The sequence below is a fragment of the Zeus faber genome, assembly GCF_960531495.2.
Source record: "Zeus faber genome assembly, chromosome: 4".
Taxonomy (NCBI): domain Eukaryota; kingdom Metazoa; phylum Chordata; class Actinopteri; order Zeiformes; family Zeidae; genus Zeus; species Zeus faber.
The window spans coordinates 27663843-27691175 of record NC_137191.1 but is presented as its reverse complement, the minus strand read 5'-3'; the positions used below and the strand labels follow the sequence as shown (position 1 = coordinate 27691175).

At 43.7% G+C, this 27333-nt stretch overlaps 1 protein-coding gene across 1 annotated transcript in view; it reads left to right on the top strand.

Moving 5' to 3' along the window:
• Positions 1 to 9626: 9626 nt before the first annotated feature.
• evi5l (ecotropic viral integration site 5 like) overlaps positions 9627 to 27333 on the top strand; it is a gene marked incomplete at its 3' end in the record, with an annotated part of 38771 nt that continues 21064 nt past the window's right edge. The window contains exons 1-12 of the mRNA XM_079999527.1: positions 9627 to 9778; positions 15342 to 15531; positions 20067 to 20291; positions 20682 to 20756; positions 21263 to 21388; positions 21912 to 22055; positions 22195 to 22284; positions 23454 to 23551; positions 24264 to 24324; positions 24414 to 24467; positions 24954 to 24986; positions 26029 to 26169. Coding sequence (XP_079855653.1) covers positions 9642 to 9778; positions 15342 to 15531; positions 20067 to 20291; positions 20682 to 20756; positions 21263 to 21388; positions 21912 to 22055; positions 22195 to 22284; positions 23454 to 23551; positions 24264 to 24324; positions 24414 to 24467; positions 24954 to 24986; positions 26029 to 26169 — 1374 coding nt within the window. The 5' untranslated portion in view covers positions 9627 to 9641. The remainder of the gene's footprint in view (positions 9779 to 15341; positions 15532 to 20066; positions 20292 to 20681; positions 20757 to 21262; positions 21389 to 21911; positions 22056 to 22194; positions 22285 to 23453; positions 23552 to 24263; positions 24325 to 24413; positions 24468 to 24953; positions 24987 to 26028; positions 26170 to 27333) is intronic.

The following is a 27333-nucleotide window of genomic DNA, read 5'->3' as shown; positions in this document are numbered from 1 at the left end:
GGTACATTGTGGTTTATCGCCCTGCCCTTGGTCTGACCCTCTTATGCTCCTCGTCATTTTGCATTCAGACAGGGACATTTCGCTTAGTTTTGCACTTGAAATGTACCTCACCAGTCCCATTAGGTCCCATCGTTTGTTATGTGTGTGTGTGTGTGTGTGTGTGTGTGTGTGTATGAGAAAGAGAGAGAGAGAGAACGTAGTGTATAGATGCGTGGGCGCATGTACTGTACACTCGCTTAGCGGCTTCCAGCTCAAAACTGCTGGATATGGCCGTATCACAAGGACCGCAGGTTGTAGAAGAGGGGATATTTGCTTACCGGCAGCATCCTCCTACTACAGAACACCCCATCGCTGCTGCTTTCCAGGTTCATTGTTGTCAGCTGAACCAAGCAATAATTCCGTAGTGTCTCTTATCGTCTTTCAGAGGGATTGCATTTACAGTCCATTGTCATGTTTTGCTGCACAATTTTCAAGTCAAATTTCCTGATGGGAGGTTTGAAATGAGGTCCGAGTTTGTTCGGGAAGAACTTTTACTCTTATATTATATTTACGATGGCCTACATTCTTATTTGTTATTGTACGATAACTATATTGATTATTTAGCGTAGGGGTTTGGATTCATGAGGGGGATTCCGAGGGCTGTTTGGGGCCTGAAAGGGAGTATTTTAACCTCTGTTTACACAGGCTAGGTCAGCTGAGCCCTTGTCACAAGTCTAGAGATAGAAGGATAATAAATGTGCAGAGTCGACAAGCTGTGCCATAAATAAGTAAAGCATACTTAGTTATCCTCGTAGTGCGTTTTCAGCACATACTTACTCACATCAAAGAATAGTTCTTGACCATTCTTGACCATGCAAATATCCAGCATACACATGCATCAGTGTATAGGTTGTTAACTATAACACTCAATTAAATAGTTCAATAGCTCAATCAAGCAAGAACTGGTCCATAGACTATTTTGGAGAAAATACTTATTTTTCACAGAATAAACGTGGACAATCTGTAATATGAATGTGTCACTTTCTTTTTTTGGAATGCAGATTCATGGTGTCGTCTTTGTGAAAGCTAGACATCCCAAAGAAAATCAGCTTTCATCAAAAGAATTTACCCGGGGGCTCGATAAAACAAAATGGTACCAACTACCATTAAAAAAAACAAAAGAAAAAACAATATATATATATATACTGTATGTGTGTTGGTGTGTGTGTGTGTGTATATATATATATATATATATATATATACTGACGTAGGGAAACAGGGAGCAGCTCGTTGACCTGGCAACCCTCAAAGCAGCTACTGCAACTACTCTCTTTTTATTCCCCAAAGCCTATTGTTTCATTTTCACTGCGTCTCTGTCTGCGGAAAGATGGATAGATAGATAGATAGATAGATAGATAGATAGATAGATAGATTGATAGATAGATAGATAGATAGATAGATAGATAGATGGATGGATGGATGGATGGATGGATGGATAGATAGATATTTAATCTTCATTCAGACCTTCCACCTGTTCCACTAGTATTTCTGTCCAGAATAGTTTGGTTGGGTACACAGCATCATTGTGTCCTCACAGACGAGCAAACATGCAATAAGTACGTGTAAGCAAGAGTGTCGTTCCCACGCTCGTCCAACAGATGTTTGCTTCTGTTCTGTTGCGACGTGGAGGGCCCGTCGGAAAACACAATGTAGAAGAAGCCGTCCAGACTCTGCTTGTTAACCATTATATTACACACGCGAAGCCGCCTTTCGGCTCTTATACTATTTTAGACTCATGAACCCGAGACAATGTTTTACCCCCGGGGCGACTCTACGGGAGTATGATTAACAGCGCTGAGGTGGCACGGAAAGAAAAAGGACGAGACACACGTTTGTGAGGACGTTTCTGAGCGTTTCTCTGCATGGCCAGCGTGGAACGTGACCAAGGACGCACAGCGTCGCTTCACAGCCGACGGGTTTGGCACCATCGCGTTGTGCGTTATTAGTACCCACTGTGTGATAATGGTGGCGAAGATAACATGTAAGAGGTAAGATGAGACAACACTAACTTCTTTATTAATCCCTGGGGGGGGATTCAGGCGTTAGAGCAGCAAAAATCACTGCAATCAAGAAAGAGATACAAATGAGAACAGAAATAACACATATGAACATTTCTATATAAACAAGTTAGTATGGGCAAGACGCGGTACGTCTGCAGTAAGTAGTTACAGTATTGCAGCATAACTCACAGTAGAGTAGTAACAGTAGTGTTTTTGCATCTGTTCTGAACATAGTTTGATCCTGAAGCATTAACCTATTACATCATGATAGGTGACTCAATGTGAAATGTTTACACATTTCTACGCATTAAACGAGCAGGACTCTATAATATTCACAGTTATATCCCACAACTCTTTGCATTGAGCGCATAAGTCATAAAACAATTAGGTATATTCTGTATATTCAACACCCATCACAGGAGGGAACTCTAAAAAAAATGGTTCCTGTCATGAATCACTATGTTCACTCCGTTCAGAGTCGTCACTTCAACCCAACGTGAAGTTGCGGTTGTTTTTCCTTGAGTAATGCCCAGTAGCTCGCTGGCTCATAATCCTCGCTGGGTAGCTGAGGTAATCCATTTTGGGAGATTAGCGAGTGATTAGCGTCTATCGCTGTCGCTTTTATCGGTGATACTTTTAGTTACTAGATAATCCTGTGCCCGTCAGATAGCGGTCCTGCTTCCACTCGCCCTTCAGGGCTGGAAGTGAAGTGAGCGATGCGGTAGCCTGGCCTCCTCTAAATTTGGTAATTGATGGGTGGTGGAAACGTCTATTTGGAGACATTTTCCCCTGGCCGGGGCATTCAGAGCAAATAAATGATCTGCGGAAGAAATGTGACTATATTTGAAGCAGGAAAGTGTTACTCATACTCGGCGAATACGGTCGGAACATATTTCGGCTGCGAGGATCAACTGGGAAATGTTGGACAGGCATGTCACTTCAATTGCCCTAAATGCTTCTCCGACTCATCCAGGCTTAAAGCCAGAGCAAGGTCTCGGCCAACGTCTCTGAGAACGCATCTGTCGAGTTATACATACATACAATGGGGGGTTATTTAGAAGAAATAAAATGGCGGAACAGTTATTTGAGTGAGGTATGTGGGCCAACTTGCAAGAGTATTTTAATAGACACTGGAACGACAGGCCGACATTAGCAGCACTGCCAGAGCTGCACATCGTACTAATGCCTTTTATTTGCCAATGATTCTGATTCACCCACAGTGAAAAGTAAATGATAGAGACTGGTGAGAATATGAATGCTGGTTCTAGCCAGTGTGTGTATCTGCACTAATGGCCCCTGATCCGGCCAAGTTAGGACCCTGATTGGGGTCAAAGGGGGTTAATAAGTATAAACGCCAATGTCATCAGCATCACACACACATATACAAGTGATCATGCAACATGCAACATGCAACGTGCAAAATGCATCTTGTATGTTCTTTTCGTTATCATTTATTGATATGCCCCTTGCACCAATGCCGCCAGGAACCCTACCCGTTTGTTCACCCGGACTTTACTAACCAAGTCATTCCGGTTCCAGAAGCAGAGCTGTCCTTGCAGTAGCTCCGGAGGTAGAGCGATCAGTCAATTTACCATGTCCCACAACACTATTGGATGTAAGGCAACAACATACATTAGACTCAATAATAATGGGATGCATTGAGGGAACAGTGAGCTGCAGAGAAGAGAGAACAGTACAGACTACACGAACACAGGGGAGTCTTCATCAGATCATGAGGTTAACAGCCGCACAATGTTGATATTGGGGATGCTGGATTGCCCCGAGGGTCAGGGAGACGCAGACAGATGGGGGTGGGGCAACAGGATGAGACATCAGCAAGGGCAGCACTCTTGTTTTGAAGGCCTTTCTTTGGTTGGGGTTTATTTTTCGATGGGTTTCCCCACTGCCGTACGTCGAGAGTAATGCTATTAATGAGCTTAATTAGTATGTCGCTTCCTGTTTTGGTGGTGAGAAGAGGTTGCGGGTCTGTTTTGATTTTCAGGGAGTTTAAAGGGGCTGCCTTTGTGTTGGTGTTTGTGTGTTTCATCGCCCCGAGGGGCAGACTCATCGTTTACATCACTCCATCAGCCCCAGATGGAGAGCAAAGGCCTCTTTAGTCCAATCAATGACGTCCATGAATCGGAACACGCAGGGAAAACGGATAGAGGGGGGTTACAGTGATGCTGGTGTGTGTGTGTGGGTGTGTGTGTGTGCGTGCGTGCGTGCGTGTGTTTAGGGAGTGTGGGAGGGGGTCCATGGGGGTGTTGGAGGTGTATAATAAGGCTGTTAGTGTGGACAGGGTGCGCCTGGACACGAAGCTCTCAGGCATAGCCGCCGCACAATAACATAATTGTGCGCACGCCTGACAAAGGTCAAGCACAGAGACTGCACACACACACACACACACACACGCACACACCCACATGCAAATGTGCATGCGAACACTCGCTGAGAGGCGACGACCACAGAGCATGATACTACCTCACACACCATGAACTCGAGGAAAACACAATGTTATGTCTGTAATGTGCATGTAAACAAATTAATTACATACGTCCTAAATGTACCATGTAGATTGAAATATTGTATTGACGGATCTATTTTTGCCTCCTGTTTTTCCTGCCTTACAAAATATTAAATGAATACAAATACCGACCCAAAAGAAAAACAGTCATTCGTGATATGACTACAGCACACATGCTCTGGAACACCCACACAGGCAGCTGCAAGTGGTTCAGCATTAATCCACAATGACACATGAGGAAACATTTCCTCAAGGTTCTCTCTCTCTCTCTCTCTCTCTCTCTCTCTCTCTCTCTCTCTCTTCCTCTATCTCCCTCTGCCTCTGTCTCTCCCTCAGTCCTCTGCAGTTTCCCCTCAAAGGCATCATCACTAACATGGAATCGGGCTTGCGGCCGTACACAGGATAACGGGCAAACCCGGTGAAAATTCTCCCTATACTGTAGCACCGTCTGAGACCCCCCAACACCGCTGCAAGGTAGAGAGTGTGTGATGGAGTGCATTAGAGAGAGAGAGAGAGAGAGAGAGAGAGAGAAAGAGAGAGAGAGTGCATGCGTGCGTGCGCGAGCGTGTTGTGAGTATGAATACGACCAGTCGGTGGTTATCTCCCACAGTGACTCACACAGTCTGGACCTTGGCCTGCTCTCTGTGACACGGCTTAATAGCTTTTCTGAGCGACTCCGCCCGCTGATGTCACTGCAAAACCAAAAGGCTGTTTAATAGAATGCAGTTTGTTTTTCCCAAATGGTTCTGCTCTCTTAATTAAACTGTCCAACCCTGACTCCTTGATCTCAGATAAAACAGCTACTGTACAAAGAGGATTCCATGTTAGGTATCATATATATTGGCTCCTTAACCAACAATATTATTACAATAGACCTATAATCTCATCGCAAGCAGGTTTCAGTATTCTTTGCAGACTGTCTTTGCAACGATATTATACCAAACCTGTTATCGAGGATATGGCTTCAACTTTGCATCAGTTGATTCGCATTCTCGCCTTACGCGAATCCGAATCCAAACCGAGTGCGTCCTCGTCGCCCGAAACACTGGGCGAATTCCTCAACTGGGACGATTGCAATAGGATTGATGGATGCGTCAGTACCCCGAGGGCTGATGCGTCGGCCCGCTGTCAGTTGCATTTGGTCCCACCAGGAATGGCAGATCTGACCTTGTGACGTGTCCAAGTTATTCACAAGCAGGGAGGTATAGTGCACCAGCTCGACCAAAGATATACCTGGATAAAGCTGTTTATAGTTGCGTTGGCCTACCACTGATTTACCAGTGGGGTTTTTTTTTTGCTAAAGGATGATATTATATGTAAAGCATACACAAAATAGAGGAGAATAGGGGAGAACCTGCTTGTGACTTTCTTTTCATAATTGACTATGTGTCCAAAATATGATTCGTATAGACTGGCTCAATAAATCGCCCTGTGTTGTGTTTCATTTCATGTCTCATCTCGGTGGTGGGAAGCGGTCTCGCTGCACGGTAAGTGCAGGTTGGGAATCTGCCTTTTGACCCACAAGACGTTATTGGGCTAATGTGATGGGTCTCGTCGTCTCGTTAATGGTTCTTTTGATTGGGCCGGCTCCTCTGCATGAATGTGGTCCTTGTCCCTTCCTCGATGCAGTGATATCTCTGTGGAGACTGTTTTTATGCACCCCACTCCCTCTCCTCTCCACTCTCTGGTTCACCCCGACTCGCAGGTCTCCTCCCTGATCCTCCCTCCCGCTCATATCCAGAGATATTGAGCGGGAGGGAATTGATTATTATTGGGAGGTATTGGTACTTTCATGATCTTTTTGGGGATGACTATTGACACTTTCGTGTGACATTGAAACATCAGGAATATTTGACAAACAATCTTCAGTAATGTGGATATAATGACATTCGAACAGCTAGAACAGTCTGTTGTTCTGATCATTACATTACTTTACTACTGCAATGCAACCTTCAACACAACACATCACAATATGACGATGGCCAAAATCCCAGACCATATCCAGTCTCATATCACAGTATTGAAATTAGATTGATATAGTATATTGCCAAGCCCTACTGCAGGGCATTCATCCACTTTGGGCTTTGTTATCCTGCTTGTTTAAATTGCAATATGACCCTCTGTGATGTGGGGATGGTCTGCTTTGAGCAGCCACACCTGACCTGGATCTAGGTGATTGGGATCAGGGTGGCTGCATACCTGTTGCTCATTGGTTGGTCTAACGAGCAGCAGGTAAAACCCCCATCCCCACACACACTCAGGAGGGGAGCCTGTGTCATAACGTGTGTGTATCTGCTCCCAGGCCCGGGCTCCTATCTGGTCGAAACTGCCACACCCTCATTTTACATTGATTGCCGGTATACACAGGAATATGGAGCATGTCCCTCCCTCTTACCCTTCCTCTTCCTCTAATTTGCAGCATCTATTGGAAGATGTAGCACCGTACTCCCACCTTGCCCATTACCCCCGTAGCCCAGCTTTTATAAAGAACCGGCCAATTTAAAAGATTACGTTGTTCGGTTGAGTGTGTTTACTTTGCAGAACCATGAACTCATTCACCCATTCTCTCTCTCGCGCTCTCTCTCTCTCTCTCTCTCTCTCTCTCTCTCTCTCTCTCTCTTCTCTCTCTCTCTGTTCCGGGCTTCCTCTATTCCACAGAAGCACACGGCATCTGCATTCTAGGAGGACATCCATTTGTCAGTGGTTTATGTCGAATTACCCTCAAGGGGTCAGCATGGACGTCTGCTTGCGTGCGTGTGTGTTGGAGGGAGAGATAAAGATATGTGGAGATATAGAGAGAGATACTATGACGGATGGGTATTTACGCTGTGTGTGAGGATGATTTAGTGTGTTGCTGTGTCTGCGTGTTTGCTGACGTGCACACGCTTGTATACAAACAGTGAGCAAGCTGTGTGTGTGTGTGTGTGTGTGTGTGTGTGTGTGTGTGTGTGTGTGTGTGCGTGTGCGTGCGTGTGCGTGCGTGTGTGTGGCCAGTAGCCAGCTCCACAGGGCTCCCCCAGTAACAGCGCTTTCAAATATAATGCAGAGGTGTCGATGTAGAACCAGAGGAGCTTCACTCCAGCTCAGCGTCATCATCAGTGCAGCAGAGAGAGAGAGAGAGAGAGAGAGAGAGAGAGAGAGAGAGAGAGAGAGAGAGAGAGAGAGAGAGAGAGAGAGAGAGAGAGAGAGAGAGAGAGAGAGAGAGAGAGAGAGAGAGAGAGAGAGAGAGAGAGACAGAGAGCTCTGCGAATTCAATCTAGTTTCTTATTGCCCTCTGGTGTGTGTGTGTGTGTGTGTGTGTGTGAGTGTGTGTGTGTGTGTGTGAGTGTGTGTGTGTCTGTGTGTGTGTGTGTGTGTGTGTGTGTCTGTGTGTGTGTGTGTTCTAGCCTTAATCAATATGGTCTGGGGATCCTTGTTTTCTTCAATTAGCCGCTAGAGTTACAGCACAGGGCTATAAACAGTACAGAATGTACGCCTGTATTAATTTGACGACACAATGTCAACCACGAGAGCCTCTTTTTGTCTGACCTCTCGGTATAAAATATCCCAGTGGGGAAAATATTACATTACAAAGACAATACAATACAGTTTAATTTCATGAACTGTGCAACCTGTTTTTGTGCCATTTTGTTTCTAAAGTGAAGAGTAACGAAATGGAGGTTGCATTGGTTGTAGGATGTAGCTCTGGGTATTGTACAAAATATTCGATACCAGTCTTGATGCATTACCCATAGGCTGTGACACCAATTCCTAAAAGCCGAAGAGATGAACTTCTTGAAATCTGTGACAAAATGCCACAGATTTTATCAACACTACAGTAGTAACAGTAGTGCTACACAGTAGTATCAATGATATTCGGCCAATCCAGGAAAAGTATTGAGTTTCGATATTACAGTATACAGTCGTATACTGTAGTTTCGATACTACAGTATACGACTGAAATTACATTGTGATGAAATAATCACAAAAAAGACTGAGATACTGTAGGGTAGAGTCGAGATAGAGGGAGAGTAGAGGTAGAGTAGAGGTAGAGGGAGATAGAGGTAGAGTCAAGGTAGTTCGGAGTGGAGGTAGAGTAGAGGCTAAATTATTTGTATGACAATCAATGGTCAACTTCAATTCCTGAGCGTGTCAGCCATATGAATAGCGTAGTAAGAGCCGTTGGAAGGAATGGTCATTTACTGTCTTCCTACCAGGTGGTTCCTTCCTTTACAACCCATTTTGGCAAAACGACAGACACATCCTCCTCCTAAACATCTGGGTCTCCCTCCAAAGTGGTTCCATCCATTACCTGCACATCTTTAACCTGCGATTTCACCGTCACGATAACAGCTGATGAACGTAGAGCCGCAGTTGGTGTGGGACCATCACAGATTATCATAACTGTACCTGATGTAGTGTACACATTGTGGAACGTCACTTTTACCTCAAGGATTGGCTACGCATTTTTTGCATCAAACGCTTCACTGGATGATATTCCTGTCGGCCTGTTTTCCTTTTGCGTAAAACAAGCACTGATTGAAAGTAGAGCTACGCTATAATGGCTGCTCTGTCTCTCTCTCTGTTTTCATTGCATTGACCCAGGGATGCTCCTTTATAGCACTTATCATTGGCATCACACTCTGGATGGACCGCATTATGGGTATTGATTTGTACAAAAATCAATTTTGCCACACTCTCCAACGTCCACCTTCATTGCTGTTTGGTAAATTATCTTTGGGTAAATTATATACTTCAAGCTCATAATGGTGGAAGAGCTGCACTAATAAATATACCTAAAAACGCCAGGCTGCCAGACGAATGCCATATTCATACTATCCTGTATCAACAGTGAATTTCATCTCCCCTCTCTGACAGGTTTGAGGAACTCTGATCCCATTGGCTCCAAAGCCACTCCAGCTAGGCGGTCGACCAGGTGCTGACTGCTTCACCTACTGCTTTGTCCCTCCACCACCACCACCACCACCACCACCATGTCTACACCCAGCGGGAGCCCGGAGAGAGATGGTTCCAGCGGTGGGCCCCCTCAGCCAGACTGCCCTTCCTCGCCTTCCGGCCTGGACCTGGACCCTCCCTCCATGGGCAGTCCGGTGCTCAGCCCGGACTCGTCGTCCCACGATGCGACGCTGTCCGCCCCTGCCGCCTCCCCAGCCGACTCCGAGAGCCTGAGCCCCGACGAGCTGGAGCTGCTGGCCAAGCTGGAGGAGCAGAACAGGTGTGCGGCCGACTGCAGCCACTTTTGTGAATTCAAGGCAAAAAAATTGTAAACTATCCATGCGACTGGGAAAGAAAGTTTCGTTGCAGGACTGTTTAAAGGGGTTTATCGCACGGCGCTGTGGAACACTCCTTTCTGATTGGTCAATAGCGGCAATCGATGGCCGGTTAATAATGACTGTTGTCGCGGGCAGCGCATCACTCCGCCTACATGCTCTTGCTCGTACTAACACTGGATAGACGCTAGATCTCGATATGCTACATAGAAACTACCATGGAAGACCTGAAGAGATTACTGCAGATATTTCACATTAATAACAGTAAATAGGTTAGTCATGTGTAGGGAAAAGTGTTTTTCGTAAGGCGATGTGTTCTCTATGTTTTTGCAGTGTTAGCTATGTGGTTATGGGCAATTGTTCTTAGCTCTTAAAGAAGGCACACTAGTCATAAAAGTAGGCATACTAGTTATGGAATAATTTAAATTAATTTTCCATTCAAAACAGACTTAACTTTTAAAAAATGCTGATGTTTGATTTCATTACTGTCTATATTGACCTTTTAAACAATTACGCTAAAGAGCTTTTTAATGAAAACGTGCCCGGAAAAGCTCGAGACAAAATAAACATTTAACCCAAGTGAAAAAAAAGTCTGAAAGTATACTGAGTATATTTAGAATTATATTTATGTACAATGAATCTACTAAAGTTATGTTAAAATGTGTTAGAAGTTGTAGAGTATTATAAGTTGTACTACTAGGATATGGTTAAATATATTTAAGATATACTTTTCATTTATTTTGGGTTACTTATATGACCAAAATAACACACTTTTCACCAATATACCAAAGTACAGCTTAAGTTTGGTTAATGTTATGCTTATTTTTTAACTTTTATACTTTTTTACCTTTAAAACACACTTTCGACACTACACACTAAAATTGTACTTTAAATAACTATATCAAAATAAAGTCAAGTATACACAAAGATTAGTACAAACGTGTAGAAATATACTTTTAACACATTATATAAAAAAAATATAACTTCAGTATGGAAAAATATACAATTTCACTTGTGAAGTCGCCACATATTGCAGGATATTGCATGGAAGAATCATATGTATATGGAGTAAATGTGTGTGTGTGTGTGTGTGTGTGTGTGTGTGTGTGTGTGTGTGTGTGTGTGTGTGTGTATACACAGTATATTGCGGGAAGGGGTGAAGAGAGAAAAATGCAAGAATATAAATCAATGAAGGAACTGATAAATCAAGTTTTACTCAGTTATAGAATGTTAGGTTAAGAATATAGCACAAAGTATCATCACATCATTTTATCTATTTGGAAGCTGGAAAGCTTAGTAAAATCCTTTCCATTCTTGTGCTATTGGGGGAAACCGTATACAGTGATTACTCCTGTCCCTTTGTGTGTGTTGTGTTCTGCAGTAATGAAAACCTGCGTCACGTGTTACAGGGCCACTGGGCGGAGGGGAGCAGCTTTAAATCACAGCCAGACATTTAATATTAGGCAGACCTCGAGCCGCTGGACCTTCTCTCCTGCACGGGAAGTAATGAAGGCGGTTCAACCGGGGTCAAAACAGTAAACTGAACACCGAACGTCGGACAAAGAGAAACGAGGAGCCTCCTGGGACGCGTAGCAACCGCTGACATTACTTTTCCGAGATTGCATTACGTCTGTGGAGGGCAGGATGTTGCAGAGACCCTCGATGCAGATAATACTGAAAAGGGAGACGTGCGAGTCCATTTGCAGGCTGCGGAAATCTCTGATCTCACTCGCATGAAATGTCTTAAACGACGCTGAACATTCGGGATGGAGACCTGAGCACTCTTCACATATCACCTGGACGACCTAATGCGGTTTTTGGAAAATATCCCCCTAACGTCCGTGTCTGTTATCTATTACATTTAGAGACTGTTTCCCTGGATAGGAATGAAAGATCTGGGAAAATCTGAACCAGTCAAGAGGGAAATAATTGCATTGGCACACCACTATCCTGTTAATCACTGCAATCGCTAGAAACATGTTGAACTGTGCTTATTATTGTGGCCTACTAATAGTGATGCAAACAACTCTCTGAAATGACTCGGGAGTCGGGAGCCACACCAACACAAAGAGTGTGGGAGGGAGTGAATCCTTTGTTTCACAAACTGAAAATAATTGACTCTCGTTCATTGTTCACTAGAAAGTCCTCCCTCGCTCACCCTGCATTAAACCAACGGAATCAAATGAACAAAGAGTCTGAAAATTGAACAACACTTTTTCACTGAGTGACTCGTCAATAACCGAATCAGAAAAGAGTCAAACCTTTCATCACTCGGTATAGTTGTCACTTTCAAGGTGAAAGTTGTTCTGCTTGAGTTGCTATTCTGCCCGGAAGTGATAATTTAGATTAATAAGTGCAAATTGGCAATTTTGATTTTTCAATTTCCATTATTTGATTTTTTTTTCAAGTGGAATTTGAAAAACACTGATCTGTCTTGTAATGTTGATGCTGTTTCTTTTGGGTAAAGTTATTTCCTGAATTGCCCCCATTAATGAAGTTTTATCTCATTGTCTTTAAGTAAAGTTAAAAGTAGAGGATAAGTGGGAAAACCTAAACCAAACCTTGAATAACACAAGATGCAGAGCCCAGTGATCGTGATCCCAGTTGTCAGAGAGAGAGATTTAAGTTCACGTTTACTATCATGCATTCGTGAACATCAATCCAGCACAAAGCATTTTGTGTTCCCCCGATCACAACGAGACATGATCTCCCAAACCTAAAAACGAGGGTGGGAACGAGCCGGAAGCCGTAGATCTGCGCCAACCACAGTGTCTGGTTCACCAGAGCAGAACCACAGCGGCCCAAGAAAAAAAGCAGCAGATGACATTTAACATAACGTTCGACCATGGCTCATTTCATTACAGTGCTGTGACCAACCTATTCAGTTGGGACAGTACACTCTATCCGAAGGACTGACAATCAGTTGGATTTGTGATCACGTGGGATGATATCATAAAACATAGCGGGCCGGTATCGCAAGAAGTGTATAGGAAAAGGATTCAGAATGTAGCACAGAGCTCAGTCAATACTGTGGATTTGTGTGATATTTGCTGCACTTATTCTCATGAGACAAACAAGCCGAACATGAATGTCAGGGGGTATGGGTTAAACATTATTTACGCAATAGAAGACTGGACAGAGCGAGGAAAAGCATAGTCACGATACACAAAACTTAGTCAATCAGTCAAACACATTGGATTGACCCTGTGGCTCTTTAACTCTGTCTCTCTGTCTCTCTCTGTCTAACTCCATATCTCTCTCTCTCTTCTCTGGAGCATCAGACCTACACATGTTCCACAACTTATTTTTCACGAAAAGACGTTTTTTACCAGCTGCACTGTAAACAATCGGCGACGATTGAAGACAATTCACATTCATTGATATGAGCTGTGATCAGCTGTATATAAATTATTATACTGTTAAAGCAAAAAACAATATGAGGAAAACATCGGAAGAAAATTGAGGAGAGCCTTGAAAGAGGACATCCCCATTTCAAGAAAGCTAACGGTGCATCAAGATTCAAAATTCAAGATTCAAGAGGGTTTATTGTCATTTCAGCCATATACACAGTACACAGTGCAATGAGATAACATTTCCCAAAGAACCTTGGTGCAACACAGAACACAGTTGGACGACATGCTACATATAGTCTGGCGGAGTGCAAGAAACAACTCAGTAAAGTGACTTAAACAACATCTTGTTAAATGACTGTAGAAACGTAAAGTGACTAAGTGACTGGAAAAGTACAAAACAGCAACACAAGACAGCAGACAACATTCGACAGTGTGCAGAGTGCAAAACCAGGTGTGAAGGGGGGTCAGATAGTGGCAATTGTCAAAAGGCGGTAAACAGTAGTGCAGTGGTCAGAGTCTTAGCAGCAAAGTTTATATAGCAGCAAAGCAGGGGGGCGGGTTCAGATCAGTCCCTGAGCGTTGAGGAGTGGGATGGCCTGGGGAAAGAAGCTATTGCATAGTCTAGATGTGAGGGACCGTATGCTTCGGTACCTTCTACCAGATGGGAGGGGGGTTAAAAGTTGATGTGAGGGGTGGGTGGGGTCTTCCACAATGCTGGTTGCTTTGCGGATGCAGCGCGTGGGGTAGATGTCTCAGATGGAGGGGAGGGGGGCTCCGATGATCTTTTCAGCTGTCCTCACTACTCGCTGCAGGTTCATGCAGTCCAGGTTGGTGCAGTTACCGAACCAGGCAGTGATGCAGCTACTAAGGATGCTCTCTGCAGTCCACCTGTAGAATGTGGTGTGGATGGGGGGCAGGTGGTGGGCTCTCCTCAGCTTCCTCAGGAAGTAGACACGCTGCTGGGCTTTCTTTACAGTGGAGCCGGTGTTGAGGGACCAGGTTAAGTTCTCCTCCAGGTAGACACCGAGGAATTTGGTGTTCTTCACAATCTCCACTGGGGAGCTGTCGATGTCCAGTGGCGCGTGGTCCCTCTGTGCTCTCTTAAAGTCAACAACCATCTCTTTGGTTTTGTCTACATTCAGGGACAGGTTGTTGACTTTGCACCAGGTTGTCAGTTGTTTCACCTCCTCTCTGTATGCTGACTCGTCGTTCTTTTCGAGAAGACCCACCACGGTCGTGTCATCGGCGAACTTGATGATGTGATTAGAGCGGTGTAGCGCTGTGCAGTCGTGAGTCAGTAGTGTGAACAGCGGCGGACTGAGCACACAGCCCTGGGGGGCCCCTGTGCTCAGTGTGGTGGCACTGGAGGTGTTGTTCCTGATCCAAACCGTCTGAGGTCTCCTCATCAAGAAGTCCAGGATCCAATTGTGGAGGGAGGTGTTCATGCCCAGCAGGCTCAGCTTCCTGGTCAGGTGCGAGGGGATTATCGCGCTGAATGGAGAACTGAAGTCTATGAACAGCATTCGGACGTATGTGTCCTTTTTGTCCAGATGTGTGAGTGCTAGGTGAAGGGCGATGGCGATGGCGATGGCATCATCAGTGATGCCATCAGTCACCTTGGCTACTAACAATAAATTGAGACAGAATATTGATATGAAATGATTTTAGAACAAGTATGCCTAGTTTAGGAGCATGCGCTAAGGAAAATAGCCCCCAACAGCGTAGCCAAAACCGCATCAACTATTTGCTCTACAACAAAACAACTTTGCTATTTACAATAATAAATGTGAAGTTAGACATATTGTCATTCGTAGACAGAGTGATGGGAGGGACGCGAATCCAGGTGGAGATTATTATTAACAGACAGAGGTTGTTATTCAGAAATAACTGACCACTGTGGCTATTGACCTATCAGAATCGGGTATTCCACAGAGCCGTGTAGTAAATAATGATATAATAATTTAATATAATCTTTGCATAATAAATTCCAAACTAGCTCTCTTGACAAGAAACTTGTACATTAACTTTATTTTAATTTAAATAGAATAATCCGTAATACCCAATTAACCTACCTCATTTCTGTCTCGTAAAGTAGTAATGATTTGATGTAACATGAGAATCTCATCGATTGTTTCCTCCCGCTCTCTCCACACAGGCTGCTGGAGGCCGACTCCAAGTCCATGCGGTCCATGAGCGGCTCGCGGCGCAACAGCGGCTCGTCGCTGGTGTCCAGTTCGTCGGCCTCCTCCAACCTCTCCCACCTGGAGGAGGACACCTGGATCCTCTGGGGCCGCATTGTCAACGAGTGGGAGGAGTGGAGACGCAAGAAGGACAAGCTGCTGAAGGTGAGGGACGGAGGAAGAGAGAGAGAGAGAGAATCTGTTCATTCGATCAAGTACATTTTTGTATATAAAGAATTTGTCTTGGTTAGGGTATTCGTCTGATTGTACAGACAATTAGCATAAAAATCAATTCTGCGGTGTGTTTCTTTCTGTGTGTGTGTGTGCGTCCGCGTTAAGTGTACTGTACTGTAGGCTGCAGCGCACGATCCGCTGTGCATTTCTCAAAACAGAACCCTCGATGTATTTATTTTATTTATTTTCTGATGTTTCCGTAATTGAACGGAACAAAAAAAAGTCCCAAGCCTTATACCACTCTTCTCCAGGCTCCACGCTGCTCCGCACACCGCAGTGAAAGTCAGAACTAACTTTCAAAATGAGGATCTAATATGAGTGAAGATTCCGCAACTCGATTGCTTATTTTTCACCTCCAATTTGTTCAGAAACTTATTTTAGTGTTCTGATAAGGTGAAATCAGTGAACGTTTACAGAGAAATAAAACAGAATGGGGAGTAAGGCTCAAACCCCATTGGCTCACACAACCCGGATTTTGTGCTCAAACCCCATTGGCTCACAGAACTAGGGGGCTCCGGAGGGTGGCTCAACCCACTGAAGCAGCCCGTTTTGGAACACTATGGTTTAGAGGCATGTTACAATGGCTCGAATGCATTATCTCAGTGGTATTTTCAGCAAAGAAATTCAAAAACATGTTTTGGGGACCTCAGAGCCCGTAGACTAACTTGTTGAAAAGGAGCATAATAGGTCCCCTTTAAAAATGGTGTCCTGGACCCATAAGTTCACAAAGTTTGATCCCAACACAGCCTTTGCTTTGAGCAAGCCACTGACTATTTGAAGGTTTTCTTAGACAAAAGCCTTGGATCGAAATATGTGAAACTCTCAACAACACAATGTTCACTACAGAAAACAAATATGACTTAGGTCATAGTTAAATGTGGTGTTGTACTGAACTACATTATAATGAGAGGTGTTTCAAATTTTTTGTCCTCTCTGTTGACATACAGTGCATGAGGGAGACAGAATATTTGAAACACGTCTGAATATAATGCAGCTCTAACACCACCACCAACTACGACCTCGACGCGTAAAGATATCATTGACTTGACACCTCTTCTGTGACAGCATGAAAAGCCCTGAATGTTATAAGCAACATAAAACAAAATTTATGGCTGAGCTGGTGTATTGGATGACACACACACACACACACACACACACACACACATATATATATGGGTGAAGAGAACAAAGTGGCAGTTTCTCTATCTCCCATCTTTCCCTTTTTTAATGAGCACCATCAAACAGAGAGGAACGTGTGGAGAAACTTCTTTTGTTGTTTTTTGGACGGGAGTCATGCGGGGTCTGGAACAGCCAGGAACATTTGCATAATGTGAGCTGATTGCAGCTGATTGAAGAGGTGGGCGCTGATTGGCGGCCGGGTCAGAGGAGAACACGGTCAACACGTCCCCCTTCCAATGAGAGGAGCGAGTAGACAAGATTGGAGGGGTTTTGCTCGGGTCGAGTGAGGAGCAAAGGCGGCGATGGGACGAGTCGTGATGGAGGATGTTACATGGAACATGCTACGTGTTACACAGAATGAGTCATTAGGCAAAACCTTGGACATTAAGTCAGACTAAACACTTTAGAAGAGTTAAGTGGACCTGATACTGAGGCCGTGTGCACCAATTGCAAGATTCTTCTTTCGCGCCATTGCTGCGGTGCTGCCAAAGCTGAGCGTATTGGAGCCCTAATTAGAAATATGGCATTTCAACACCGTGTAGACTGGGCACTGCAGACATGTACTTATTAAAATCGTCCTCTATAAGCTCCATCTTGCTAAAGGCGAAGGAGTTTCTCTTCGGTATGATATCCCCGCAACGCTCCGGAAAACGGAGGCGGGTGACCCCCCCCTTTAGCCGGCCCACTTCGAATCTCTTGTTTCCGCCGCAACCTCGGAGGGGCTTCCCTCCAGAAGTCCTGGGCTGCTGGGATCCGAGATGACCTCGCTGGCAACAACTCAAAGAACATTCAGTGAAATGCGTGAAAAGCGATGCGTGTCGGCATGTTTAAGGGAGGAGTTCATTTTAAAAAACGCGGAGCAAATTAATGAGGAAAATGTTCACAGTGTGAAACATCTAAATGTAATCATTCGAGTTGATTGTGATGTCATTTCTTTTTACCTTTATCTAGTGTGTGATTGTTTTGTTTTTCCCTCTTCCCCTGCATGTGGCATTTTTGTAAAGGGGATTTCACAATACGATAAAACAACCAATTAACTTAAAGGATGGCAGTGGAAAAGAAGTGAAAGAGTAAATCATTGTTGTCGTAGTTTGCCATAGTCGATCAACTTTGTGGCAAACTTTTTCAGAAACAAGGAAAAGATCTAATTCTGAAATTGAGAAACTGTCTTTCTTTCTGAAATTGTCTTTCTTTGTTTTTTGTCATTAATGTTCATTTGGACATTTAAGTTGATGGTGAAATGGGACACGTTGAATGGGACGTTACTGATTTAGGCCCTGTTTACTCAGACTGGTTGGGAAGATCTTGCCATTACAGAAGTGGAGGATTTATTGGAGGAAGGGAAAGCAAAAGGGAGACATATCGTGAGGTGGCAGGGGACACAGGTTTTTTTGTTTTGTCCAAATAGGAAATGGAGGAAAGCAAATTCATCTAAAATAAAAACACTGTTTTTATTTGTTTTGTTTGGAGGCATGGGAACCGGGACACGCAGTGGACTGGAAATCATTCCCTCTCTATTCTGCAGTGATCCAATATGGATTGGGACAGTCCCTTAGTTGTGTCTCAAATTTACACAGGAAGACCGGCTCAGTGTGTACAGCCCACCGCTGTCTACAGGAGAAAAAACTCTGCTCCAATTCTCCGGTTTTTATGTTCAAGTTTTTAATTTTCCATACAATTGAGAAAATCCGAAAACTAAATAAATCTGTTCAGCCTGAACCCTGCGCGCGAGTGGAGCCTGAAACTGTTAATTCCCGAAGGGTTCTTTCAGAGGATCAGAGCCAAAAAGCGAGGGTGGGTGACAGGGTCAGAAATAAATGGATAGGGAAGGTCGTGCGAGAGGGATCGCCAAAGGACGAATGGTAGAGTGAGAAGAATATGCAGGGGAGGCCAAAACAGAGGAGGTCATAGATGACAACACGGACCTGGGGAAAACAAACAGTGAGGACACTATGAACAAAAACTGACATTGGGCACCTGGGAAGCCAAAGGCAAAGCTTTTTGGCTTCGGAAAAACAACCAGATCATTAAAGGTCACACTGTGGTAAGGGTTCTAGGTGTCTCATATTTAAATCTTTGTCATAGCCTCACTACTGATCACCTAGAACTGATTAGGCGGGCATCATTTAGCATCTTAACACTACTGATATAACCCATACTGATGATTAATCTCACCTCTCTGTCTCAAAAGCCCCTTTCCCACCGTGTCCACCATTTCAAGACCCAGGAACTAAGGTTATTTGAAATGTAGGCCTTTGTCCAAATAAGGAACTTGTTCCAAACTGTTTCCATTTAGATGGTTCCTTATACAAAAATGTCCCTGCAAGCGAGGTGGTACTTTTCATGGGGAACGACAACCATTGGTGTGGAGTTTGGAGATTGGTCAACCTATGCTAAATAGTCTCAAAGTGCTAAGGGACTGCTCAGGTTCCCATTTTTTTTGCCTCAGTTCCTGGTTCCTGAAATGGTTCCTGCGGTGGAAAAGGGGCTGCCCTCTTTCTTTTCTTTCTTACCTCTCTATTTGTCTCTTTTACCCTTTTCCCACTGCACCAAAAACCTGCTAACATCCACTAACATCCGGCATTTGTCATTAGTGGGAATGTTTACACCTAGGATACTGTATATTCCCAGGACAAATGACTCTGCAATAGTTACGGGTATTTATCGGTTCCGGCTCCGATTGGCTGCGATGGACACATGACACCCGGGTAGACTAATTTTTGGGCCTTTACCCGCACGACGCAAGGCAGGTTCCAGATGTTGGTACGTAAATAGACAGATATCCGTGTATCATTCAATCATTTGATATCCGATTTAAAATCCAAAATCAAAATCAGAAGTTATTGTTATATTTTTTCCCGCATGCGGGACCATGAAATGTTTTGAGTGCGGGGACCGCTCCGCGGGGACCACAGCGGACTCCCCGCCGGGCTCCCAGCCCCTCCAGCACCAACCCAAGCCGGTTTCCGAATCGGAGGAGCGTCTCCTCCGTCGCCGAAAGACCGACATCAGGCGCTGCAGGTGTGGGCATGGATACTCCATGCTGCTTCTGGTTTTTTTTCCCCAGTCACACTGGAACCATGACACGCCCCTATTCAGGCATGTTCATGATGTCGAAGGTAACACACCAGACCAGAAAAAAAACGAAAGGCATACCTTCACTGGCAATGGGAAAAGTGTCAATTGCCTATTTTTGGCAGGTTTACCCGCATTTGAAAAAAACGGTTATACCTGCTTATTTTGGTTTAAAAAAAAAAAAGGTATTTGTCACAATTTTCCATCACCAGGAGTTGATCAGGAAGGGCATCCCCCACCACTTCAGGGCCATCGTGTGGCAGCTGCTCGGCAACGCCACCGACATGCCAGTGAAGAACCAGTACTCGGAGCTGCTGAAGATGTCGTCGCCGTGCGAGAAGCTGATCCGCAGGGACATCGCCCGCACCTACCCCGAGCACGAGTTTTTCAAGGGCCAGGACAGCCTGGGCCAGGAGGTTCTGTTCAATGTCATGAAGGTGAGGCGGCATTTAGGGATCGCCGACCGAGCAATTTGCATGAACAGTAGTGGTCAAATCAACATTAGATAAAGATGACTCATGTCAGAAGAGCTAACCCTAACACTTCACTGCCCGAGAGCGTTAGCCAGTGAGTGAACCGACTTCTCTTAAAGGCGTTTTGGTTTTGGACGCAGCAGTATCGCACACCAGCTCGATGGTTACAGCCTTTAGCCTTAGCTTCAACATCCTTGTCTTAAATGTTTAGACAGCTGCCTCGTGGCATATAAGGCCTTGTAGTCCGTTTTTTTTTTTGACTGTGTATGCTCAAGAATGTGTGTGTGTGTGTGTGTGTGTGTGTGTGTGTGTGTGTGTGTGTGTGTGTGTGTGTGTGTGTGTGTGTGCTTCCAGGCGTACTCTCTGGTGGACAGGGAAGTGGGCTACTGTCAAGGCAGTGCTTTCATCGTGGGCCTGCTGCTCATGCAGGTAACGGCCATCTACACCTACAAGACATCATAATACCAATTATAGGATTTCACTCAATCGATTTGTGCAGTGAGTGACCTGTACTAAGCCGTAAGGTGACACCACCCCAGCGGTATATTATCAGTCTCTCAGGTTGTTCGTACACAAATGTTTTTAAATTGTCATCGATCAGGAATTTCAAACAACATTAACACCGATGAGGACTGCGTGCCATTGGTAGCACCAACCACTGTGACAAGCCTGTTGCAGTGGAAGTTCTTTACAATGGCCTAAAGATATAAGTTATTTAAGGTAAAATAATGAAAAGGCATTTAAAATACCTGTTTGATTCTCGCTAGACATCGAGAGCTCATTAAAAAGCTTATTGAGACAATTTGCAATTTTCAGTTGCAGAAGAAGTCAACATGCAGGATTAGAAACTTCAAACCCTGCCCCTGTACACCATGAATCCACAAAACCTCTGGTCTCACCCCTCTCTCTATCTCTGTCCCGCTGCCCCTTTGCAGATGCCCGAGGAAGAGGCTTTCTGCGTGTTTGTGCGTCTGATGCAGGAGTACCGTCTGAGGGAGCTGTTCAAACCCAGCATGGCTGAGCTGGGCCTCTGCATCTACCAGTTTGAGTATCTGCTGCAGGTAAATAGGGAGTCACCCTGGGAACCAGTGAGTCTTGCTGTGCAGATGTCCTCCACTAGGAGGCACGCCTCTGGTTTTTAATGGTTACCAGTTATTGAGCATTTGGAGTGTGTGATATTCAAACCCCCCTCTCTCCTAACATTTAAATACACTTGCATTAATTGCTGTTTTTATAGACTATACAGTAGGTCTTTGAAGACAGTAGATAATTTGTTTCAAATAAACTGTTTTAAATTTCCATTTGAAATGCAATCCATATTAAAATTTGACATACTTGTTTTTACTTTTTCGGTATTGTTAAGCCTTTTTGAATCCATATTTTTCTTGTTTTGTGTAGAATAAATCTAAATCTCACATATTTGCTGCTGTGAAATTAGATATTGTCCCGCTGAATAAATGTAAAATGATATATCTAAAATATAATATAATACAGTAATATATATGATGTAATGTAGTATGATAACCCTTTCATACAATTTGTGTGTGTGACTCATGTTTTTCCTCTTCTCTTACCCCCTCCCAGGAGCAGCTTCCAGAGCTGAACGTCCACTTCCGCTCGCAGAGTTTCCACACCTCAATGTACGCCTCCTCCTGGTTCCTCACCCTCTTCCTCACCTTTCTCCCCCTTCCCATCGCCACACGCATCTTCGACATCTTCATGTATGAGGTACAGGAAACGTTGCAGTGTGTGTGTGTGTGTGTGTGTGTGTGTGTGTGCGTGTGCGTGTGTGCGTGCGTGCATGCGTGTGTGCGCGCGTGCCCGCACAAACACAGGCAGATTCTGAGGGTGTGTTTTCTTCCCGCAGGGCCTGGAGATTATCTTCCGTGTAGGCATGGCCATCCTGCAGTACAACCAGACGGACCTGATTCAGCTGGACATGGAGGGCATGTCCCAGGTACCTGAGGGCCTGTCCCGTTTAAGCCAAACATTTGCTCTTCCTTGCATCGCATGACCATGCGTGCAATACCATGCTTACCTTACCTTGGCCTTAACTCGTGCACTAGAATGATATTAACTTCCTAATTATGGCTTTGGAAATGTATGAAAATAATTCGAAATGTAGTGTGAATTTACATAGGGATTATATAGAGTCCCTTTATGGCATTTAGGGGTTTGCTTCACATTATTATGAGTTATAAGTACTATTTATTATCAGAGGCAGCCCAAAACAAAAAATATAGCATTTATACAGCATGAAATTATCATATATCATATAATCTTTTTTTTTTATCTTTCCTTTTTTATGGCATGTTATAAGCGCCTCTGATTTATATAACTGCAGTATTTAGTATTAATTTATCTTTTTGTTTATCATCATCATCATCATCATCATTATAATTTTTTATTTATATTGTGTAAAATTAACAGGATATCATATAAAGAAAACAACTTTATTCCTTTTTTTATGGTTAGTAAAGAAGTTGGTTTCAACTTTGTCTGCATTGTAGTATATGGCCTAAACATTTTTAATTTTATGATATTCACAACAATTATGGCTTTAGAAATTGCCAAAAATTTGTTTTAGAAATTTTAAATTAATGTTTTACAGTAGAGGGCTGCTTATCATCATTATTAGTTGTAATGATTAATTTATAATGAGGCAGCCCTAGACAAAACAAATCATAAAATGGGTAAAGGTCAAAAAAATCTCTCTTATTTATAATCATAGGCAGCTCTAAACAAAAAATATCATAAGCAAAGAAAATATTAGAATATAAAAAAAATAATTATATCAAAAGTATACGATCCTTTTTAATGCAGTGTTATAAGCACCTCTGAGTTATATTCTCACAGCTGCTATTAAAGATGTTCCACTTTTTTTCCCCCCGCGTTTGCACACGCTCCCTAAAAGAAAGAAAAGCAACCACATCACACCTCCTGTCGTGCGACACTCCGCAGTCAATCTTGCAACAAAAAATCTGAGAATCTGTGGAGCCCAGTGGCCACGAATTCATCCCCGATCCTTTCTTCTGCGAGAGGGAGAGGCTGCGTGAAAACCTGAACGAAGCAGCCGCTGTGTCCGGTCCCTCCAATCATGGTCCCTGTTTGTGCTTCTCCCGGCAGCACTTCCAAAAGATGATCCCCCACCAGTTCGACAGCTGCCCCGACAAGCTCATCCTGCGGGCCTACCAGGTCAAGTACAACCCCAAGAGGATGAAGAAGTAAGAGGGCTCGTCATCCCAACCGGGGGCCACCATGACACCATCACCACCCGGACACGTTCCAAACGGCGACCGGTTCTCAATTGCATGATTCGACACGAAAAGTGATTCCCTGTGGTCGATGTTGACCAACAAAGTGCTTCTCAAATAGCACATAAATAATATCATTACACTAAAACACATAATGCAGGCAATACAAGCCACAACACACACACACACACAGACACACACACACACACACACACACACACACACACACACACACACACACAGTTAAAATAACCTACACAATCAAAGTAGGAAAAAAGTCGTTTTTGCCTTTGTGCAAACTCTACAGCTTACTTTTCCAGGTTATTTTCTAGTATATTGAGTATATCAACACTGGTGTGCAGGGACACTGCGGTTCTTTTCCTTCGTCTTCTAAGTGCTTTCTGCTTTTTGAGGCATACAGCCTACTGCGTGTTCCATAAGGGAATCTGTGAAGAATCTGAGCGATAGGATGAACTGAAAATTGCATCGAAACGGTTAAAATACTCATTATGCCTTGATTTACAGTGTGTATAATTATGTCATCTAAGACACTGGTAGGTGGAGGAAAGCCAAGAAAATCGATTTAATAATTGCATGTCTCACGATGTCTTGTCTAGCTTTTTAAACCCCCAACAGTAAGTATTGGTCAATTTTTCAGGCATTTGTTTTTGATCCCTTACAGACTGGAGAAGGAATACACCACAATAAAGAACAAAGAAATGGAGGAACAAATTGAGATCAAGGTGTGTGTTTACGTACATATTTCCCATTGAAGGGCTGAGAAAAAATGGACTTAATAAAACAACTGAACGACTTGTTTTCTCTTTCTCAGCGGTTACGCACGGAGAACAGACTCCTGAAGCAGAGGATCGAGACGTTGGAGAAGGTACTGGCTTATTTAAATCCAATCAGATAATGTTCATGCGCTTAAGCGTTGGAACCATGAGCGTTGGTTTGTTGTTTGAGACGTTGGAGGGTTGTTGTTTTCTTTCCTGCAGGTCTGGTTTGTGGCAAAAGAGAAAATCCACAGTTTTTGATCCCCTTTGTCCGAGAAACTCTTTCTGCGTCCTCTCGCTGACCTCTGCCCACTTCTCTTTTGTTTTTGTTTTTTTAATCGCCTCAGTTTCACAATCATCCCTCTATGTGTTGATGGCTTTTTACCCATGAAATCCTTATCTTCTGTTTGGGTCTTCTCCTTTTTTTTTTTTTTTTTTTTTTAAACATCCTCTTCTGGGCTTTATTTTCTGGTTCCCGGTGTGCTGTCCTCTCTGTCTTTCACACCTTTCCTTCATATCTTGTGTGTTTTCTTCTTCTCTCCCCCCCCCCCCCTCTCCGTTTTCTCTTCCCTCTTCCTCTTCTGGATGGGTTGTAGGAGAGCGCTGCTCTGGCAGACAGACTCATACAGGTAGAGTACGGCAGATGAACTGTTCAACTTTGACCTCTCGAGCCTTCCACACCTCTTCTGCTTATTCCCTTACTTCCTCATTTCACCTTGAATATTTGAATGGTAACAGCAAGCATGAGCGTGTTAACTGTGTATGTACGATTGTTTACTCAGTTTGTGTGGTCCGTCCAGCTCCCCCTCCAAGACCTCGCTGCATGTACAACCGTTTGTGAAGTGTTGGGTGTGCCCCTCACCTGGCCACTAGAGGGACCCCCCTGCGCAGGAGCGTTCCCTCTAGTGGCCAGGTGAGGGACACCCCCAACCCTTAGACATTGAATTTTCTTTTAACATTAAACTCTACGATCCCTGCATGGTGCATGCGGACCTTTCAAAGTGAAACCAAGGCTTAGTTCTGGGGCAGCGCAACATGAGTTTGTTTTGTCAAAAATACATTTCATTTGTATTGTTCTGCATGAAACATGTTTTGTTTCATACAGCCAACACCAAGCTTTCACATCTTGTTACTTATATTATGGCTTACAACAAATGTACCTTTGCCGGTACATCTGCCGCTTTTTGCGATAGATAGATAGATATGTTGCTCTGTCACAGCAACTCACATCACAAATTGGCAATAAGAGAGAGTAATAAGAATAAAAATAGAAAAAATGAAATGGCATATGATATACTGTAAATATATGTACATATATATATATATATATAAAGAATTTGCTTAAAACCCAAGAAGTAGAAGATAGAAAAGGTGGATATATACAGTAAAACTAAGACTAACCTAATAAACTATAAACAATAAATAGAAACAATAAAAACAGCAATAATCTATAAAATAAACTATAATAAATACATAAGAAAAAATATACAACAAACCTAAAAAATGACTACAAATATAGAAAAATACATTACAATACAATACAATAAAATACAATAACGCATAGGAATATCCGAAAAGTATACATGTTGAAAGCACACGTCCTTTATTTCATAACACCCAAGTATCGTGGAGCTATTAAATAGCGTACCCTATATTCTGTCGGCGTTCCAGGGCCAGGTGACACGGGCGCAGGAGGCCGAGGAGAACTACGTGATCAAGCGGGAGCTGGCGGTGGTCCGGCAGCAGTGCACCACGACCACGGAGAGCCTGGAGAAAGCCCACGACACCATCCGCGAGCTGCAGCAGCAGAAGGTGAAGCCGAGTCGCACACCACACAACTTTGGAGTGGAGTCACAGTGTCAAGAGTCAATGCTACAATTTTGTCTTCTTTTTTTCCCCTTGACCTTGGCTAAATGTGACTTGTAAGTAACACCTCCCACTACCTCTGCACAATCCATCCGCAGCAGATCACGTCTGACACTGTTTCAGCTGATCCTCCATAATGTGAATTCTAACAATTATCCGCTCGCCGACCTGGTAAGAAGTCTATAATTATCAGCCCACCGTGGCTGTTTTGGACCGCAGCCCTTTTATTTCGACTATGATCTTGAATATGACGTCCCACAACATCTAACTCAACCGTATATGTTGTGGGACTTCATAGTCAAAATCATAGTCGACTTAAGTGAAAGTGTTGTACCTGCAGTCTTCTGATCCGAAGTCATACGTGTCCTGCCAGCTCTCCACCTAATAACGGATCTTAATAACTGATGAATGAGAGGGATGGCTTAAGTACGTACGAGCTCCTCCAGTACCCTGATCCGAGGGCTATTTAGTGGCTGTGGTTTTCGAGAATGGAGGTGTTCTGTTGTGCTGTGCGTTACTACGTGTGTGTGCGTGTGTGTGTGTGTGTGTGTGTGTTAAATGTTGTGTGATTCATTGTTGTGTTTTGTGTATAAACTGATTCTGTGAGAGTATGAAGGTTTGATGTAGGTAAGTTAAGGGAAGTTTCATCCAGGAGGATTTAAATGTATATTTAACACAACACAGCTAATTCATTCTATCATATCATTATAGAACCCAGAATCGCGATTGTGGTGCTGCCCCTTGCGGCCGCCTGCAGGAGCACCTCATGTCGATTAGGCACATTTTAGAATTTTTTGTATTTTTAGAGCTTGTAGAGCTTATTGTGCGTAACCACTGGGTGTCATGACATTTCACTGCATATATGTATGACCGTATGTGTATGTATGTGACAAATAATCTCTTGAACTTGAACTTGAACTTGAACAAAAGACATTTCAAGATACATTTGAGAAAGGGATTTTAAAAGTGATTTTTACCTGTTAATAATTTAGTAGTAGTACCGCCTGTCCTGGTGTGTTTACTCTGCTCCTGCACACCTGACTTCATCAAGGGTCATAACAGTTTATGGTGACACTTAATTGAATCAGATGTACTGGAGTTGGAGTCTAT